This window comes from Paramormyrops kingsleyae, chromosome 13, assembly GCF_048594095.1.
Source record: "Paramormyrops kingsleyae isolate MSU_618 chromosome 13, PKINGS_0.4, whole genome shotgun sequence".
NCBI classification, from domain to species: Eukaryota; Metazoa; Chordata; class Actinopteri; order Osteoglossiformes; family Mormyridae; genus Paramormyrops; species Paramormyrops kingsleyae.
The window spans coordinates 11,988,112-12,009,668 of record NC_132809.1 but is presented as its reverse complement, the minus strand read 5'-3'; the positions used below and the strand labels follow the sequence as shown (position 1 = coordinate 12,009,668).

The 21,557-nt window shown below is 44.1% G+C and overlaps 1 protein-coding gene across 1 annotated transcript; it reads right to left on the bottom strand.

The window, feature by feature from the left end:
• Nucleotides 1-366: 366 nt before the first annotated feature.
• igf2b (insulin-like growth factor 2b) lies at nucleotides 367-7,326 on the bottom strand. Its single transcript, XM_023842191.2, has 4 exons — nucleotides 7,128-7,326; nucleotides 6,111-6,246; nucleotides 4,339-4,517; nucleotides 367-3,610 (listed from the first exon to the last, which is right to left on the bottom strand). Exons 1-4 carry the CDS (start codon nucleotides 7,197-7,199, stop codon nucleotides 3,374-3,376), a joined length of 624 nt encoding a protein of 207 aa, XP_023697959.2. The 5' UTR covers nucleotides 7,200-7,326; the 3' UTR covers nucleotides 367-3,373.
• Nucleotides 7,327-21,557: the final 14,231 nt, after the last annotated feature.

The following is a 21,557-nucleotide window of genomic DNA, read 5'->3' as shown; positions in this document are numbered from 1 at the left end:
TTACTGAGAAGGCTTCTCAGAGTTACAGGGGACAGTCCCCGTGCGTCACCGTATGCGTGACACGCTCTGTTTGATTCAGCGCTGCGGGGTCCTACCAATTATGAGTAAAAATTCACAAGTTCCTTCTCACTTCGCATCCTTCAGAAAGTGACACCCACCATCTTGGCCCTGTGGGTTCGTTCTCGAGCCATCCAGCACTGCTACAGCACCGGGCTTCTCCAGCCTCCCGCGTTCTCACAAACCGCTAATACGTCTGAAGTGACCAAATAATTACAGGGTGAAATAACAACACGAGCGGGATGTCGTGGAATGGCGGATCTGGGCGAGTACGCTGTGACTGAAATAAAAGACTTGGGGGGCCTGGAATAATTCGATAAACTGTTTTATTGATATTAAAAATGAAGGTACATGAACTGTGCATTTCGGACGTCTTAGCGTGCAGAGGTTAAATTAATGAAGTAGACGGAGACTTAGCACGGCTCTGACGTTAGTGGAAACGGCGCTGCCGCCAGCCAGCGTGGGGATCCCTTCATATACGACGTCCAGAGACCGTCCAGACCGAGACTGTCCGGACAAGGTGATCAGTGTGTATGCAGTCTCAGTCAAAGGGAAGAGTATAAACCCAACATTTAAGCCTTATGTGAAGTCATTGGAAAGACGTTATTATCTGGAGTCCCCAAACAACAACAAGAACAAGAACAACAAGAACAACAACAATAATAATAATAATAATAATAATAATAATAATAATTGCACTGGTTTGTGACACAACTGATATCAAAACGATCAGACATACACTGACATACAACAGTCCAGTGTGTGTGCACAGACATGGGGGGGGAGTCAGGGGATGTGACCAGAGGGCAGAGCCCCCCCCCCGAAAGGATTGTTGTGAGCTCAGACACACACACACATACGCACACTCATACATGTACGTGAGGAGATAGGAAACGGGGGGGCCCGTCAAGAGAAACACCCCCCCCACTAGGAGGGAGACTGGTTGAATGGCTGTGTTACCTCTCACCCAGCTCAGTCTATGGAGCCGGGCAAAGTTCATTTCATGTGGCAAAAGGGGGCAAAAAAACCCCAAAAAAAGGGGAAAAATCCGGCCCGAGTCCCATTAGACTGTCCCAGCGGGGTGGCTCTGCATACCGCCACGGCGAGAGGCTAGCTGTGGTCACTCTCCCGTTACCGAACTCTCGTCAGCCAAATTCTCCTGAGTATTTTAACATGTGTGGTAGCCCTTCATGAAATGCACATGGGCGACATGTAGGAGTAAATGGCGGTGATGATGGTCCCTCAATGCTGGCCTGTGGGCCACATCGCAGACGAGAGCCGTCGGTCAGAGGGCTGAGAGGAGGGGGGGGGGGGGGGCTTCTCTGACCTTCACCCCTGTGTGAAACATCCTGAATTCTCCACTGAATCCGCACTGACCCGGGGACACGTGCTGACACCAATCCTTCACATATGTGCGCACGCTGCATGGCAAACATATGGACACATGTTCTATAAACATTAATACTAAAGTGGCTTAGAATATAGTGGGTACAATCAATGTATATAAGAAGGTGAATCTCCTGGTACTTTCTCCTTGTTTATTCCATCTATGTGCCCCGTCAAGGGGACAGAAAAGCCATAACGGGAAGAACATTTAAGATATGTGCCAGGTTTTTGCAATATAACATGCCTAAGGGATCCGGGCTGGGTTTGCACATCTAATTGGTGTTGAAATGAAAAGGGGAGAATCATTTTTGGTACAAAGCAGCTACAAAAAAAAAAAGCATTTTGAGTCAAAAGAGAAAAGGAGAGAATATATAAAATAATTTTGCCAGTTGCACATCAGTGCTAAGTATATTATTTGGACCAATTTTCATATATATATATATTTTTATAACAAAATAAATAATGCCTTTATACAGTGCCGTTATTTGTGAAAAAAAAAGATTGCCGGCTCAAAACGCAAGATACAGCTCTGACTAAGAGAATTAACATGACGTCCCGGGACACTAATTATACATATTCAAGTATTTGTTTTCAAGCAAAAGCATGTGAATACTACTGATAAACAATAAAATAAAAATGTTAGTTGACATTATTGCTATGCATTTTTTTCCCTTTGAATTGAAATGTGTGCCTTTTTTTTTCTTAAAAATGCAAAATAATATAAAATAACCAAACAAAAATAAAACAGGAAAAACAGGAATGTCACGGTACCAGAAACTGACAGGGCTTAAAAACAAACAAACAAAACAAACATTTTTTAAAAGGAAATAATTATAAAAGACCAAAAAAAAAAGCATCACACTTGCTCTACACCTGCCATGTCTAACCACCTTAGATACGAGTCTGTGTTTCTGCAGAGCCAGACAGGAAGTATGTATCTGCGTTCCAGGGGATCAGTGTTATCCCATAGTCCGTCCCAAACTCCTCCCACTCCGCGGGCCGCCCCGCTGCAGCACATCGCCGTGCCTTGCGTACTGTGGATATCCCAGTTTCACACACCGCCAGAACCAAGCAATTCTTTTTTTTCCTTTTTTTTTGTTTGTACAGAAGTCTCACTTTCCCTAAAACGGAAAGTTTATTATTCAAAAAACAAAAAAACAAAAAAAACCTGCGTTCTCCTCCTCTTAAGTCCGTTCTCAAAGCTAGCACCATGGCATTTCTAAAGCTACACTTTCAATGTTCATAAAAAAATAGTGCCTTTTTCCTTTACTTAAAAACAAGATCTTTGACGTAATCCGTGGCGATGTGCAATCTGCAGATTTCTTTCTGCTTTTTTTCTTTGTTTGTGAGGTGCTGGAACAGGAATCTAATTTTAATTTTAAAAAATTCCTTACAGTGTGGATATTCCTCTTAATGGGTACAGGTGCAAACTAATAGGAAAATGAACTAAAAAGGTCTCAGGAAACTGGCGTGAAATGGAGCCTTTCATGCTTGCTGTCGTTGTCGGCGTTTTGGATTCTTCCTCAATGATTTCGCTGTGTGTCCTCTTGATGCCTGTCAAGCCTTGAGTCTCTTTCATCTTCTTCATTTGTCTTGTCCTCCTTGTTCCTTTTCTAGGATCCACCTTAATTGCATTCGGTCTGATAGTCAACTCAGTTTACAATTTGCGCGTTCTTTTGTGTGTGAACGTGAGAGAGAGAGAGAGAGAGAGAGAGAGACAGAGAGAGAGGGAGAGAGAGAGAGAGGGGGAGAGGGAGCGAGAGGGAGAAGGAGAGTAGATTGAGACAGGAGGGCGTCTGAATGTATGAGTGTAAAGATAGATGGCCAGGAAAAAAAGAGCTTAAGAGAATCGCCACAGAAATGACGTCAGATACAAAGCTATAATCCCCTAGTCTTTTTTCAGCTCTTGTCTTTGCAAACAATCCCAAATTCATTTGTAGCTGACATAGTTTTCTGTGGGAGGCAGGGATGGTGGCAGAGTGCTGGGAAGGCTGATGAGAGGCCTGTGGAAGGCAGCTTGCTCCTGGGCCTTGATCTTCTCGGCCTGCCTCCGGAAGGTCCTGGAGCGCAGAATGGCAGGTACGCCCCTGCGCAGCCTCTGGGCGGCCTTCCGCTGCCACACGTCGTATTTGGAATACTTCACGGTGACCTGCTTTCGTGTGACGTCCTGCGACGAAAAATGGGGCGCCGGTTAAATTGATTTCTGCCTGACTCCATTTCCTTCTCCCCCTGCCCCCCTCCCACCACAACTCGGTCTCTTGCTGAGCCAGACAGATGCAAAACTTTCTTGTAGCTGGGGGGGGGGGGGGGCAGCTGCAGATGGGGGTGACGTGTCAACACGTCGGTTCTCTCAAACCGCGACTTCAAGGGGCTTAAGGGAGAAGATCGGGCCAAATTCCAAAAGTCATCCGGCAGAGATGGGAAAGACCAGGCATTGTTCTCCGGCTGATCTCTGTCCCTACACTCACCCGCCCACACAGTAAACACATTCCAGTACAAACCACTACTCTTGGCAAACATGCTATTAGAATCCTACACTCGGACCCATGAGGTCAGTCAGCCATGAGAGAGAAAAATGTGAGGATCCGGGCACTTTCGACTCGCAGCTGCCCCACGGGGGGTATCACATGCTTCGAAGGACCCCCCCCAAAGGTAAACGGTATTTTCAGTCCGACCCCAGCACACTACTGTCACCCACACAGTCCGCAAAGACACCCACATCTGACCTCTCCTAATTACTTCCGCGTACTTCCAGATCTGTCACATTTCTACTTATGTCAGCATTCCGGTGTGTGGTGGGGGGGGGGGGGGGGCACTTAGCAGTAATCATTTCACGAGATAAGACACTCATTTTGTCTCCGGACCCACACTGGAGCATACGTACGGGCCGCGTACCTTGGTCAGCGGTGACAGCACCGGCACGGCCTGCAGCGCCGTGGCTGAGACGTCCCTCTCCGACTTGGCGGGCTTGGCGCAGTATTGCTCCAGCAGCTGCAGGTCACAGCTCTGAAAGCAGCACTCCTCCACTATCCCCTTCTGCGAACGGCGGCTGTTTGACCGGCTCGTCGGCCTGCCTGAAGGAAGGAGAACAGGGAGTTTAAACACACCGACGCCATCAATTCCTGCAGCTTAATCCGGGGGGTGTTGTGATCCAACTATATGCGCATAATCCTTCCCTCTACCATAAGACGCTTAAGTTAAAAGCGTCTGATTAATAGCCTAAATGATTGGAACCATAATGATGTCATGACTTCCCATTCAAAAATTAAATTGATTGAGTCATTTATATGTCCGTTCAATCAAAGCTCCTTCAGGGATTAACTGAACAATTGATTGATTCCCAAATTTGGGGGACAGTGCAAATTAGCACACAGCAGGCTGAATGCAAATATCCAGGTTGTTTTCTTTTTTTTTTTTTTTGCTAAGCAAACAATAAAAGCACATGTTACCTCCTGACCTTCCTCCTTGCCAACTCAGCAGAGATAAAGGGAGAAACAATAACACATGAAATGGGGGGGGGGGGGGCATAGATACCCAGCTCAGGGGGATAGAGATAGAAGGTTTGGGGGAGGAGCCGGGGAATGCAGACGGGGAAACAGCCACATGACACTCCAAAGGCTTCACTCAGAGAGCCTGCGCTTTCTCCACACAGATTTCTGGAGGGAAAGGATGCACTTGATAGAGTAGGACGAGGGCAATAGGTAAAAGACTGTATATGTCAGCCCGGATTGAATAATAGGTCCTGAGTACAAAGGCCCTGTTTGTTGGTGGGAAAGGGATGACAAATATTGAAATACTTCTTTGGCTGGACTTTTGTTTGCATAGGGCAGGGGGATGGGCAGGGGTGCAAGAGAGGAACCGGGACACACACATGGAACCAACCCACCCCCCATGGAAGAGTCAGGAACAGCTGAACAGATATCTCGGCCTTATCCCCTTGAATGAAGTAATTATTTCCCCAGATTGTTGCCCATCAGCTTTAACAAGCCGTCTGATGCTGTATCACACTTTCCTGAGAATGTAAACTCAAACGAAATGGGTGCATACACACATTTCTGCTGTATATTTTACTGGGAATCATGCCAACTCGACTGATTCTCTATTTCGACAGCAAACACGCAGAGTAGTCGGTGATCGTTTCTGAAGCGGTGACAGGAATGCTGCTCTGGCTCTGTCACTTTCCCTGGAATCTGCAAATAACCAAACAGCCCGTCGTGGCTCCTTTAACGTAGCTTTACGCACTTACTTCGTGCGTACGGGAGATCGGGGGAGCGTACGGGAGATCGGGGGAGCGGACGGTCTGCTCAGCCCCACCGCAACGCGCAACAGCTGTCCATCTGCAAGTTTGTACTTGAATACCTGCATGCCAATTCTCAGCTGTACTCCGAATCTCCCGCTCCAGCAACCCCCAACCCCCCACTATATGACCCACAGACACCCTAAAAGGAGGGGGTCGGTGCTTTCACGCGACCGGCAGTCTTTTTTTTGTTTGTCGTCTACAAGTCAACTGACAGAAAGCTTGCAGAAAGAAATTCATAGAAAAACAGATGTTGGAGAAGCGCCTTGGTTAAATAAGGAGGACAAAAACCGACAATTGCAAGTGTGATGTTAGATGAGCGCAACAGACATGCCGAAGTGGTCGCGGAATAATAAATAAATATACGTACTGAAATAGAAACCTCTGTCTTCGCACACGAACTGCAGGGCATCCACCAGCTCGCCGCCGCACAGAGTCTCGGCCGATGCTTCCTTCACGCTGCAGCCGGCGAATACAAAGACCGCCAGTATTTGAATCCATCTGACCTGAAAGGGGGAAATATGCCGGTTAAGGAAATTGACTACTAACACTGCAGCTTAGACATCCGGGAGCGTCGTCAGTACATTTCACGACTGCACTTCATTGTACGGTTCATGACAGCCCTCTCAAGACCTCTCTAGGTTAGATCTGTACAGATCTACACAAATCTCACACAAACCACGCAAATTCCAGTAGGATGACAGAGAGGACATTTAAGAAAGACAACGAAACGACTCTTCTGTTGTAACAAAGATCGAATGCTATTGCCTGTCAACTTACTCCAAACAGAAATATGTACCAACCAATGATATATTGCATTAACAAATTTAACAATCTGATGTCCCTCTTCTTGCATTGCTTACACTACGTACGTTTATCATCTCCTTGCAGCGCTTACACAATGTGTTACAAGTTGCAGAAATGGCAGCTCGATACACCTATCTGAAATCAAATACTCAGCATGTGTTACAGCCTGGATCGCCTGCAAAGCCCCGACGGGGCTGCAGTACCGTCGCCCCCTGGTGCTGGGCACGTACGACCCCGATGGACGTGTTTGTCCGGAGTTTAAACAGACGAGCACGCTGATAACACAACTTAAGTTATTAATTTAAAAAAAATAACAAAACACCGGAGTTGCCATATGCATTTAAGATCATTCCTCCATTAAATTCCAATGGTGAACTGTTTGATTTTACACAACCGCATAATTTACACAGTTCAATTTCAACTATTTTCAGCAGCGTTAAAGTAAAATCCATTACTGGAGGCGAAGAGCGTTTTCTCTTTCAGCAGTTACAACATCTGTGAATGCCGTCAAATATTTCTGAGAACACTCGCATGCCTGACTTTTTTCATGCATATTTGCAGCCGATCACTCTGAGATTACCTTCATTCTTCTGTATTTTGTTTTTAAGCAGGTATGACATGAGTGGTAGCCGTGTCTCTGCTTGTCCTCCATATCTGTGGTTTCTGCGTACGTTTAATGTATTTTGGTAATGAAAGTTGCAGGTAAATTAGGTTCCCCGGTTTTTGCGGCTATAGAAATGTTGTGTGAAGCTGTCCCAAAGCTCAGGCGACAGGCAAAACTTCTCAGTGTGAAGTAATTTATACCAAAACCCGCCCATTACCTCCCCCCCTCCCGCTTGCCCCTCGCGCATGTCTAAAACCGAAAAGGCAAGACAGACAGACGGACAAACTTGGAAAAGTCATTCCTGGATTCAGAACAATCGGCGCACAGTATTTGTCCTTTCGTGCATTTTCCAAGTTATTAACCTTGAGCTTTCTGTTCCACTTCATTTCCAGTTGTTTTTCTTTCCTGGGATGAACGAAAGCGCTGATGTCTATTCTTCTGCATGCACACATACTTAACTCTACTCGGATGCATTCGCTGTCATTGTTAAAGAGGATAAAAGTACACAGTTTGCGCGATCCATTCTGTAAATTAAAGCAAGCTAATGAAAAAGGCTCCCGCTTTCTCTTATGCGGCGTGTTTTGGTGACACTTGTTATCCCAGGGAGTGGGGTGGAGGGTGTGCTTTGTTGCTTCATTGCTCCAAGTCACTTAACAAGAAGCAGACCTAAAGTGCGATGGCGAACCTGTGGCCTCTCACGATTAAACGTGTCCCGGTGTCGCATGGACAGTGTCACTCGGAAAAGCGAAAACATAGACCGTACCATTCACATGGTGACTATATAATGGGGAAAAGCTTTGATAGTCTTGCTGTCTTTGCCCCCATGCGCTTGCAGAGTCAACTGACCAACAGTGCTCAAAAGAATTTTAATTGATGTGACATTCTTGCTCCTGGCCAAAACAATAGTGGTTGTGGTGTGTGTGTGGCTGGGGGGTGGGTACACATTGCAAATAGGATTCCAAAAGGTGTTTACCAACTCGTTCACTTTCCACGGTAATACTTGTTAAGTCATGTTGCAAGTGTCGAAAGTCGGCCAAGACGATTTCCAACTTTATAATCAAATACTTATCCATGTCCACTACACACACACACAGTTCTCCTATATGGCGATGTTCATTCATAAAGGACATTCGGCGGACTTGAACATGAATCCTTCTGGTCACAAGTGCAAATCAGTACCTTGGTCATGCCACGGCTCCCTTTTTAACATGACGGGGGGAAGTTTTAAAACAACGTCTTGATTCCTAGTTGACGTAAACATACAGTAATATAAAGCTGAATATTGCTCTCCAGACACCGGGATGGAAAAAGCGGTGGTTTGGCAAGTTGCGGTTATACAATCTACAAGTAATAGCAGACTACATGTCGGCACAATAGCAGTCCTTATTTAAAGCTTATTTAAATCGTGTTCTGAAGCAGGAAGAATCGTGGTTAAAGACTCGAGTTTGCAACAAAATAGGACAGCTGCTGTACACTTTAACTTTGATAAGCTCATTTGAGGCACCTGAGCAAAATTACGCGTCTTTAGGGGCAGCACCTTCAGACAAAACCAATCATTTCCCCGCTATTCAAAATACGTTTTTAGTTTTTAAACAGCGAATTTCACGACTTTCTTGTTATTCGCTTAACATATCTGAAAATGTAGCATTTCTATTTGACTAATACTTGTAGGTCTGCAGACCTGTCTCAGTGTTGGCAAGGTGTCGATCATTTCCCGAAAGTATGGTGCCTCGTGTTCTTTCGCATCAGGACAAAGCACATTCTCCAAGCATGCGTGTGTTATCTGGAGCTCTGTTGGACTGGGAACACACCGAGATTGTTGTAATGCTTCTTCGTTGACAGGAAGTAAATTATCTTTAGAGAGCAGCTGTGTGTGTGTGTGTGTGTGTGTGTGTGTGTGGAATAGGTTTATATTACATTGTGGGGACCAAATGCCCCCCGCAGAGTAATACAAACTGTTTTTTACGTCGTGGGGACAATTTTTCAGGTTAAGGTTTATGATTAAGGTTAGGGCTGGGCAGGGGTTAAGGTCGTCAAGTTGTGATCAGAATTTGCCCCATAGAAATGAATGGAGAGTCCCCACACAAACCTGTGTGTGTGTGTGTGTCTGGACGAAGTGTCCATTTTAAACAGGTACAGTGGATGTTATGACAACTTACGAAAACAAGTGATGGCCTGTCATGTAAAGAATAAACGTAGCCAAGGCGATGTGATAGGTTACCTATCATTGTTGAGTAGTGTGGAACGCACACTCTGGGGCTCAGGTTCTGGGGTCAAATTGGCACCTTGAGGTGTGTTTGCAGCCCAGAGGAGACAGACATGATTGCATATTAGTGACTGGAAAGTACAGCGGTTACAATTAGGAGCAGGCAGTCTGAAAAGTAACATCCTACTTGGCCGTCCTTGTCAGACGACTGACCCCGCAGTAAGTACAGAAGCTGATCTTTTGCAGGATTTCTTTTAAATCTGGAAAAAATATACGGTTGAATTCGCCAGCAGGTGTTGATGTTGTTACGTGCGCTTGGTACAGTAGTGAGGAGCAGGGTGTGTGGCCAATTCCCACAGGGGCCCCGACGCCGTGCTCTTCAGCATGAGGTTTAGCCTTCGCAGGACGACCAACACATAAATACATAAAATAAAGATTGAATAACAGATTAATACATAAAATAAAGATTGACTATAAGTCTTTTATGGGTTGCGACTTTTTCAGTCCCCAGTGCTGAAAGCCTGGTTGATAAAGTGATTGTTATGATTGGAAATTCATTACACTACATGGCTGCCTCTCCCTTTTCACTGGCCCTAGGTGAAGCTTTACTCTACTAGGAAGCCCCCCCCCCCACCCAGAAAACTGATGATCATTTCACTTTCTCTGCATATTCTGCCTATAGCTACAGCCATCAAAAACATGTATGCAGGTGACTACTACCACCTAGTGGTATAAATAACACTCAGCGCAAATTCATGGAGCCCCACCTCTCGCCAGCTGGGATAATAAACAATATTATATCATGGCCAGCTGACTTAACAACAGTAATTCTCATTGATCTGAAAGCAGACGAACCTTCCTGAGCTGCATATCAGTGATCTCAGAGAAGGTTACAGTCCATCCCTGTGAGATACAAGAAGCACCATAACCTTGTAAATAGGCTGCTGGTTTCCACCTCCATCTAGATATCACTCCATGTTGCTGAATGGGTGCAGTTACTGACGACGAAGAGGCACAATTCTCAGGCAAATCTGTTCTACTTCAGCGTTTTCTTTCATACGTTTCCTGCCTCTAGCTCCCCTCAGTAACACGTGGCACTAATGATGCAAAGGTCATGAGTCGAAATCCCACAGAGTGCATGTAAATTGTAATCCTTCCCTCATCTGTAAGTTGCTCTGGATAAAAGCCTCGGATAAGTGCATAAAGAGTGGGAGACTTTCTCTCACACATAGGATGTCTGTATGATTACCTGACATGGGAAGTCTATGTATGCTGAACTCAATGTCTTTCTCCTATTCCAGACCTCTGCCCTTGGACCACAGCACACGTCCTGTTTTGATCCCAGACTGAAATTTTGGGCGGGACTGGGTCACCTTCTCTTACCTTCCTTATATTCTGGCCTGACGGACATGGGTTTGTTTCTGAAGCATCCTTCAGGTTGATGTTTAAAATCTGCACACATGAGATCAGCTGCACATCTCATGTCATTTGCTGGCAATTCTGTTATTGACTGAGGGGTATTTTCACAGGTAAGCAAGGCCCTTTGTTTCACGACTCTCACATGTGCTTGTTTTTTCCATCAGTCCCACGAAGATCTGTCATGCTTATTTCAGCTTGTCACTCAGAGGGTATAATAAGGTACTTTTATAGCTACAAACTCACCACTGACAAACCAGACACCATTGCTCAACAGCTCCGTCCCAGACATACCATGCTGACTGAAGCCTTTATCAAAGCATTCATTCATTGCCCTTCCTAGCTGATGAGCAGTTAATGCTTCTGTCCACTTGAGCCGGTCGGTCTTCAGGGACCTACAGCCAGTCCACGTTTTTGCTCCCTCTGAGTTCCATGCTAGACGGTTCGCATTTTTACTCCCTACCCTGGGAGCTGGGAGGGAGCAAAAACATGGACTGTCTGAGGCTCCCCGAGGACCGGATTCGGAAACACTGCACTTGAGCATCAAGAAGAATGAGATATATTTCCCATTAATGGTCCTAATCAATATACTCTCTTCCCACTGTATTTTCCTCCCATACATTAGAACCCCGATCACTGACCGAGTCCCATTATTCCAGTGATACCAAAGTGTGACCAATGATTTTGTATTATTCTTCTATCTGGCAGAAATAACAAATCTTGCTGCCAGCAGCATAAATTCATCAGGTGTATTGAAATCCTGCTGCTTTTGTACACAGGTAATGTAGGTAACATTTCTGTAGGTATTCACAGACTTCAGAAAGCACAACATCCTCATCTGTCCTTTTCATAATTTTCCCTACGGACACCCCGGGAAAATCTGGCCAACCCAGTTAGAGAATTCCCTTCCCCATGATTGGTCGTTCCGATTTATGGCAGTCAGCCAAGAGCACCATACATTCACAGCCGTACCTATTTACAGTCCACTTTTATCTCATGGAACAGTGAAATGAGAGGTTAGTGGTCAGTTACGATCATAAAAATCCCACTATAGAGTTAATTCTGAAACTTCTTTGGTCCCGAGATTACTGGAAGGTCGTCTTTATCAAACTGAGACTAATTATTTTCAGCTGTGTTAGAAGCTCTCAACGCAAACACAATGGGTCTATCAGAGCTATCAGACATCCTGTGTGGGAAGACTGCTCCAGCATCACATGGGGATGCACTGCTGGCTCAAACGATTTCTTTGTCTCCGTCATAGCGGACCGGCACTCAGCACAATTGCATGTGTTTCCTCAAAGGAGCTCTGTTGCTCTGACTCCATTTCCATTTTACATCCTTTCTCAATAGCTTGTGAAAAGGAGTTAACAATGTGGACAAAACTGGTAAGAACTTGTCGTAATATAGTTTCACGGTTCCAGGTACACTGTGTTACAGTACTGACTGTGAGACTTTTTCATAGTCTGTGCTTTGTCACGCACAAGGTGTAACCCATAGATTTAATAATTTAATTTAATTATTTATCGTGAGAACACTGCATTGTTCCAGAAGAAGATACATTTGCTCTTCTTGACTATTAAGCTACTGTTCCACCTCTAAGGATTACTAAATGGGATGTTTCCTACACACTGTAGGTACAGCATGACTCTCCTGTTTAATCCCTTCCATTGTCCTCTGAGCAGGCAGAAGAGCTGTCGAATAGGTGATTTGAATTACGTATAAAGTTCCTTGTGTGTTTGAAGTGCAACACTATTCTTGGAATATATCTCACCTGTATAATACTCACCTGGTTCCACTTGTTCAATCATCTTTTCTTCCTATAATATATTACTAGACTCCATCACTGCATAGGAAGTAAGTCTGAAGTTTTTCTCGTACATTTAATTTTTATTTAGATGATTCTTTTATCCAGAACACCATACAATGAAGAGAGCGTGGTCAGGCAGTCCCTCAAACCTTGCATAAGGACTCAATGGTGAAATCACTCAGCTGACCTGGGGATTTGAACCAGCAACCTTCCACTAACAGGTACTACATCTCAAAATGCTGAGCCACACACTACTATACGTGAAGGCACTGTTCTTGAGATTGTCCATCTAGATTTGTTTAAGCCTCTGGATGTTTTCAAAAACTCCTCATAAATCAGGTTACTGCTAATCCTGAGTATTGACTTAGTATCACGTTTAGGGTACTATATATGTGAAAGCATCTGCTTTTATGTAAACAAGCATAGCTCTGTTAATGGGGGGATGCCCCTAGTGTTCAGCTGTGCAATTACATACATATTAGCCGCCCACCACGCGAATGGGTGCAACTCAAAGAAAGACAGTCACTTAATGTTAATTGAGGAAACTAACTGGATTGTTTTTAGAATGTGAATTTCTAGTGCAAGAGGTAAAATGACATCTACGCATGAGTAGGAAACGCGCATAGGATTAAATACTATAAAAGCTTTGGTACATCGTGATATAAGCTAGCAGCAGAAAAGAAACGATAAGTTGTCTTTCTTTTAAAACAATTCACATTTAACTCAAATACATGTTCCTTTGACCATTCATTCAATCATTCATTCCTTTAATTATTTCTCCCCCCCCACCCTTTATACACAGGCCCACGTTTTTACATACATAGGCCTACTGACTGGTTCAGTGCTGAAATACGATTTAAGACCGAATATTACTGTAATATATCGCTTTCATTTTGGATATGACCGATATTAGTGTTTTAACCTGCTAGTCAGTCATATGTTCACTTATGACAATAAAACTGAGACGTAATACGGTAAACGAATAGCTTCATGGACAGAGTAATTTCTGCAGATTGCGAATATCGTTTATATTAATATGACGGCAGTTTAAGGACATTTAAATCTATGAAGGGCAGAAAACTTAATCTAAATGCATGTTTTCGCATGAAAAAGATTGATTTATTCCTAATTCTTTCATTCGACAGTAAAAATGTCTAAACTGGAACCAAAACATATAGTATATTCATTAGATTAATAAATAGACAGACAGACAGATAGATAGATAGATAGATAGATAGATAGATAGATAGATCGATATGCGTTAATGAACGATATCTGAGAATCGTAGTTCGAATTTGCTGTTGATGAGTGACATCTTGTGGTAACTTTTTGAATTACTTATTTCCCTCTTCTACAATAAGTGAGGCATCAAATTTACCTTGTCCTATTATTTTCTTACTATTTTCAATTATTTTGTTTCCCCGATGTAAAAAAGTTAAACAATTATTTTTGGGATTTTGTGACCTAACTCAGTTTTACTTGCTTTTGATTTTGTTAGGCCTCAAAAACACAGCAATGACAACTAAGACAATACTATACTGTTTAATCATAGTAGTACGCGTCAAAAAGTTCGTTATCTCTCATTATAGGTAGATGTGTTATCGTAATAAGACAATGTATATTACAATGCAGTAATCTTAAGATTTACTATAAAACTATCAAAACTAAATTTTGTACAGTTATTAATATAATGTAGGCTACAAGTTCATATTTCCTGAAGTGAGGAGAAAATGACGAAATCGTTGTTTATTCTAACGATGCGTTAATAGTCCGAATTGAAATTCCATGATGGAGAATGATAGCGCAACTCATCGACAGATAACTCAAAGCGTTACAAAAATATACAAATAAATAAAAAAATGAGAAAATGACATTAAGCCAAAAAAACACTCATTTCAAATATGTGGAAACGGGCTTGTGCGCGCGTGTAATACATAGAAATTTAATTTCTGATTTGTAATAGGAACCCAGGTAGCATTCCCACATGGGCCTCATATGGGCCCCATCAAAATCTGCACCCAAGAATCATATGGGCCCCATATGGGCCAGCCCAGAAACCCCAAATGGGTTCGGTATGGGTTTTTTCTGGGCCCCACATGGGCCACATTACCTGGGCACAATGTGGGCCAGCCCATATGGGCAAATGATGTGGAATTATTTGGGCCCCACATCACAATGTGCCCAGGTAATATTTTTGTCAGTTCTGCTCCACATTCTCATACTCATTTTTGACAAACATGATGGGGCCACAATTTGTTGGACAGCAGGACTTAATTTTAATGCCAATATCTTCTCTGCTATTCTTATATATAAATAAATAAATAAATGAATAAATGAATAAATACAAAGTTATTGATACTGTCCCCATCTAAAATCTAAACTTCGGTACGTCGACTAGACTACGGAAAAGATTATTAATTATATTTTTAATTTCCCCTATATTTGCCTTTCGAATTAATTTAAACACCAAAATAACTAGTAATTGCTCCGCTTTTAACACAGCTGAAAATAATACGACCACGATGACTAAAAAAATCTAATCAAATGATGAAATTTAATGCACTTGCCACATGTTGTTTTTCAGTTCAGGTTGATTCATGTAGAATATATATAGACAACGCAAAGCAAACAGTTTTTTATTTGGGTACTTTTTTGTTTTTTGCTCGCCTTGGTTTAGTAAAGGCCACCTTGAATCACCTCAAAAATCTCAACAATGATATACATTTCCTATACGTCTGGTAGGACTTCCTCCCGCGTAACATGATATATACGCTGCCCCCCAAAGTGAGCCTTTCTGTGAGCTTCCCCCTGGCTTCTAAAGGAGCCCGCGGTTGTGGGACAGGGACTGGCGTCCGGCGCGAGGACAAGCACCAAAAATACTGGAATATTCCGAGGCTGTGGACACGTGAAGGGGAGACGTTGGGTATACTGTTACTGACGGCATAAAAAAGACTAAGTATCTCCTGAAAGCGGCAGTTGTCACTGCCTCAGCTTTTTTGCTTGGGGTTCAAGTGGCTGATTTACTACTCAGACGAAGAACATGCCATGTTAAAGAAATTAGAATGGATGGATATTATTGGGTTAGGGGCATCAGGGTCATATATAGTCATAATTGCCCAGCCATCCTTATGGTGGCAATACACACTGCCACTGGTTCCATTGTCACCCACTTGGTAACAGCATTAATCTCTGGGTCGGTTAAGAGACAGCTGCAAAATATACCCTATCCCAACTCCCATCACCCCAGGCTGATAATAAGAGGCAACAGCGGCCGTGAGCTTGCGGTGAGAACCAGCTCAGACCCGTGCCCCCGGATAGGACCCCCGCGGCAAGCCGTCAGCGTCCAGCTCAGACCCGCACCCCCGGATAGGACCCCCACGGCAAGCCGCCAGCGTCCAGCTCAGACCCGCACCCCCGGATAGGACCCCCGCGGCAAGCCGCCGGCGTCCAACTCAGACCCGCACCCCCGGATAGGACCCCCGCGGCAAGCCGTCGGCGTCCAGCTCAGACCCGCACCCCCGGATAGGACCCCCGCGGCAAGCCGCCAGCGTCCAGCTCAGACCCGCAGCCCCGGATAGGACCCCCGCGGCAAGCCGCCAGCGTCCAGCTCAGATCCGCGCCCCCGGATAGGACCCCCGCGGCAAGCCGCCAGCGTCCAGCGAAACGTCTGAGGGGAACTCTGTTGAAACTGGAGCCATCCGCCAGCGGATCTGCTCACACACTGTTGTCCAGCTCTGCCATTTTTAGATTTCAGCGTTCAGTCTATGAGCCGTCTGTCTTATAAAGAGGCGGTAACATGGCCAGAAATACACCGCCACCGAACATTTACATAGCAGGGCAATTAACACCACAGTGCGCAGCACCCAACTTAAATCTCCTCTGTATCCATCTGTGAAAACTCCACATATCCAACTTTATATGCTAATAAGATAAAGGATAAAAACACTAGAAAAAAAAAAGAAATTATTGAGAAAAAATACAGCAATCTCCCTAATGTCACTGAAGTCAAATGAATGCAGCTAATGATGATATCTGTATATGTACAAAAGCACATGTAGTTATGTGTAAGTACAACTTAGCCAACCAGCTCTTATGCTTTGGAATCAAATAACCTTTATGCAGGTTTTTGTGGATGTTGTTTTTTTTTGCTTTATTCCAGAATGAAATATATACAGAATAGTAAAGGAGTATTCCATTCATTGTTGTACCTCCCTTTGGGAAATCAATCACTAATGTCAGAGCAGTATAGACCACACACATATTTACACGTGTATGCACGTAGTCTAGGGAGGTCATTCGTCATGGAAGAATGGGAGGTAAGTTTATCTTTGGTCTGAAGACCTAGCAGTTCAGTCTGGATGTCACCGGATCTGAAAATCATAAATTTGGGGAATGAAGTATAGGCAGTGCCACTCAATAAACATTTTGGGAGACAGTCACATCCGTCGCGACAAGCCGTAATTTTTCTCTGTGGTTTGTTGTTGATTTCCAGTCACAAGTTATGAAACACATTTTTGAAACCCCAGCAGCTTGTGTTTCTAATAACAGTCAATACACAGAGTGTACAGGCCAGGCTCAGATCTAATCTAAGGCTACAATGCTGTACCTTTCCTAAGCGGAATGGATTGGAAAGCAGTAAGAAGTATGAGGACTGGAGATCTGCACACCGACTGAGTGGCTGGCAGCTGTACGGCACGACAGAGTGAAGGAAATGGGTCAATTTAAACTAGGAGTCCTGTTCCAAAAAAGGAGCCTTAGTGGAGCTGGAGAAAATTCCCCGGCTCCCTGTGCTAAAAAGCTGCGTGTTGAGTATCTGGGGGGGGGGGTATCCTTAGAATTTGCAGGCAGTGAGATGGAAAAGGCTGTCAGTTGGGAATCAATGGTTGTGCTTGTTGAAGGTCTGTGGTTGATATTGCATTTGTGAACCGGCAAGTATGCTTCCTTGAAGGACACCTATGCTGTACTGTTTTCCCTGCAGCTGGCTGTGGTCTGTAGTCTCAGACCTCTCTGCATCCCAGTGGCCCAGAGTGATCAGGGGGTTCCCAGCCTGCATCCCAGCGGCCCAGAGTGATCAGGGGATTCCCAGCCTGCATCCCAGCGGCCCAGAGTGATCAGGGGATTCCCAGCCTGCATCCCAGCGGCCCAGAGTGATCCGGGGATTCCCAGCCTGCATCCCAGTGGCCCAGAGTGATCAGGAGATTCCCAGTCTGCATCCCAACGGCCCAGAGTGATCAGGGGATTCCCATCCTGCCTCCCAGGGGCCCAGAGTGATCGGGGGGTTCCCAGCCTGTATCCCAGGGGCCCAGAGTGATCAGGGGGTTCCCAGCCTGCATCCCAGGGGCCCAGAGTGATCAGGGGGTTCCCAGCCTGTATCCCAGGGACCCAATGTGATCAGGGGATTCCCAGTCTGTATCCCAGGGGCCCAGAGTGATCAGAGGGTTCCCAGCCTGTATCCCAGGGACCCAGTGTGATCAGGAGGTTCCCAGTCTGTATCCCAGGGGCCCAGAGTGATCAGGGGGTTCCCAGGCTGCAACCGATGTCAATCTGTTCATTAAAGTGAAAGCTTGCCAGTTGGTTGTTCTCCTGATGTGACTGCTTTTGTTTGACACAGCGTCACATTCTCTTTGATCTGTATAGTTAATTGTAGTATCATTTTGGGGAGTGCAGGCAGAAGAGGGACCTATGGAAAGCATAGCCTAGGGACCTCTGGTCACGTTAATCTGCCACTGATCGTAGGGATCCCCAAACACCTTTGACCCACCCAGTAGAGCACTGCTGGAGTTTATGCAGAATCCACTAAAACACACACTCATGTTCATACACACAGGTTAACAGCCCTGCAATCACACACACACACACACACACACACACACAAAAACAGATCTGTACTCATATCTTTGTGGGGACCATACATTAATTTCTATGGACAAAACCCTAATCCCAACAATGACAACCGTAACCCCTACCCAGCCCTAACCTTAATCATAGGTAACCAAACAAAATAGAAGTCTTTTGACATGTTTAGTTTTTTGATTGCATATATTTGATTTGCATACATTTAGTCCCCACAATGTAGTGTATACCTGGACTACACATACACATACACGCAAACACACACACACACACACACACACACACAACCGTGAGGGTAACCCAATCAGTGAGGTTGATCAGGTGAGCTTTGGTGTTACTTCTTACTTGGAAGGTTATTAGTCAGGAGGTTTAACAGGGTAAATTCACACAGCCTTATCCAATGACATTCCTCCGCTCCCACCAGGGCTAAGCCGGAGATCAAGGGGCTTGACGCAGGGAGCGGCAGTCAGGCCAGTGACTGGCCTGGAGCTATATTAACAGTCACCCTCTGGCTTCATGGCTGCAGCTCCGCTTGGTACAAATTCGCCACTGAATTTCTTGGAGAAGCTGAAAGCAGATTGCAGACCAAACACTCAACCATGTGTACAGACACACATATCCCATCATGCACGGCGAGTCTTTCTTGATATGGACCCAAAGCATAGTAAATGTATTTCATACCCCAAGACCTGAACACTTCAGTACCTGGTAAAAGAGGCTGCTATTCAAATACTTTCATAAACAAAGACAGTAAAAGCCAATGCTCTGTGCGGGTCTATCAAACTGAGTTACCAGCATCTGTTGTCTAATTCTTATTAATTGCTTGATGCTTTTTAAATATAAACTATAGTTATGAGAGTTTCTCCAAGTTATAGACAAGTTGTAAGAATTTCTCTGAAATAAATGCGGAATGTACATTTTCTTCAGCATGAATATGTTGTGTCCCACCATGTAGATCAGCACTGGAGTCGACCGTCCCTCTGCATCTGCAGTGCAGTAAAATGAGCAGTGATCCTGGAGTAGGACACTGCTTACCACCGCGGCCCTCAGGGACCGTCCACGTTCTGCTCCCTCCCAGCTGCACTGCACCCTCCACCTGCTGGGCTACATTCAGCTCTTGATAAGTCTGGCTGAAGTTGTAGGACTACAGGTTCAGTCCAAGGACTGTTGATTTCATACTTCATGTGACTTGGTATCATACTAACGGGAAGTTCCGGATTCACGTCATCATTACCCAACACGTCAATTAGCATCCATGCGTAATCAGATATTAACTATGCCGGCCCACTTGGCAATATACTTCTTTTCCAACCGAGTAAACAGACTGGAAATCACCACCTCTGTCATATTTACATTAAGAAATTCAAACAACAGCCAAATAATTCTTCCATCCATTTTCCTATAACTGCTTATCCTCTGCGGATTTTTTTTCAGCCAGTTTTCCCAGGAAGCACAGGGGACAAAGGAAGTGACACAGTCCCTCATATTCACTCACATGTAGTTTAGAGAGAGCAAATGATTTTAGACTGAGAGGGGAAACCAGGAAAGCTGGAGCAAATGGACGCAGTCAAGCCGAGAAGAGGGACTGACCCCACAGCCCCTGAGGTCTGAGCCCAAAGTGCTGCCCACTCAGCTCACACATCACTAAACATCACACCATGAGAATATGCAAGGAGAGTTCATTTCACTCTTGAGGCTTAGATACAGTTTAGTGCTCTGGTTTCTGGTCTAACAAATTCCGAATAATAGTTCATTACCAGTTGAGCTGATGGGCTGCCCTGACCATTCTCATTACGATTGGGTTGGGGCAGCATTAAAATTAAATTAAGAAACCGATGACGTGCTGAAAGAAATCTAAAAAAATTTATTAGTTTGGCGCCGTGAGCATCAGTAAAATTTGTGGCAAGTTCTGAGCCGAAATGTTTGGCAATTTTGGTTTTCTCCAAATGACCAGAAACACAAATGCAATACACAATGTAAACACGCTTATCAGCAATCAGAAAAAACAAACAAAAAAAAAAACAGAAAAAGGAACTGTCAATTTTAAAAACTAAATAAAGCTAGAACATGTAAAGAAACCAGTACTCTAAAATATTTTTATGTTTAATAAACACCTTTAGAAATAATTGTTATTAGTTCAAATTTCCTTAAAATTGACTAAACATGACTAAAACGAATTTTTAAAAATGCCATTCAGCAAAAAAAGGAAAAAAGGCATCTCAGTTGTGTCATATATTTATCTAAAAAATGACTAACAAACAAAACTGCATGTGACTGATTCGATTCTCATCATGATTCAAACTTGATCAGAATGAGAAGTGATTCCTTTTTATACTCAATGCTCTTTTGGTGGGTGTTGTAAATGATACCTCCATTGGACATACGTGTATCAGGTTTTCATTTTGGTTGCACAAAAAATGTCTTTTTTTTTATTCGGTAAAGCACATCTACGAGGAAGCTACTACGTCGTAAAGGGGATTCGCAATTTAATCCTCAAGAATGAAGTTACTGTATATGCCTATTGGCAGTCCATGTGAAAACCCATTTCCAGCCTCCCCAATTTTATTATGTACTGGTGCATCATACAAAGTCAAATGCCTGTTTAGTTTACCGCAAGAACCAGACAGAATAACTGTTGACAGACAGCATGTGCCTTTCCCTGACCCCCTGACCTTGAATACTGCTATAAACAGCATTCCTACCCTCAATGGCTGGCAATTCTTACCACCAACACCTTCTACTGACTTTCCCACTCAAACCACTGCTCTCTGCTATTCTTTCCCGCCCTGAATATGTCCAGGCACAATTCATTTGGTGATCGTAGCTCAACCTGCAAATGGACCCTGGAGGTGAATATCTGAAATATCTGTGCATTGAAAATACATTTTCGTTCAAATCAATGGATTGAAAATAGCACTCCATCGCTATTATATACAGAACATAAGCTGACCTCTTATTATGTCCACAATAAACGTGCGACGAGCAGTGAGCTATATTTACTCGCGATGTAAAATGAACCTGTCACTATTAAACTAAAATTTTGTATTAAGGATATAGATATTGTATTACGCGATGGAAGATACTTTCTATATTCATCCCTGTTTACTAAATGATGGTGTCATTG

Coding starts and splice junctions, on each gene's coding strand:
- igf2b (XM_023842191.2), bottom strand. CDS start 7,199: ATGGAGGACAAGCAGAGACACGGCTACCACTCATGTCATACCTGCTTA. Junction 6,247..7,127: donor CAAAATACAGAAGAATGAAG/GTAATCTCAGAG, acceptor TCCCCCTTTCAG/GTCAGATGGATTCAAATACT. Junction 3,611..4,338: donor TGCTGTCACCGCTGACCAAG/GTACGCGGCCCG, acceptor TTTTCGTCGCAG/GACGTCACACGAAAGCAGGT.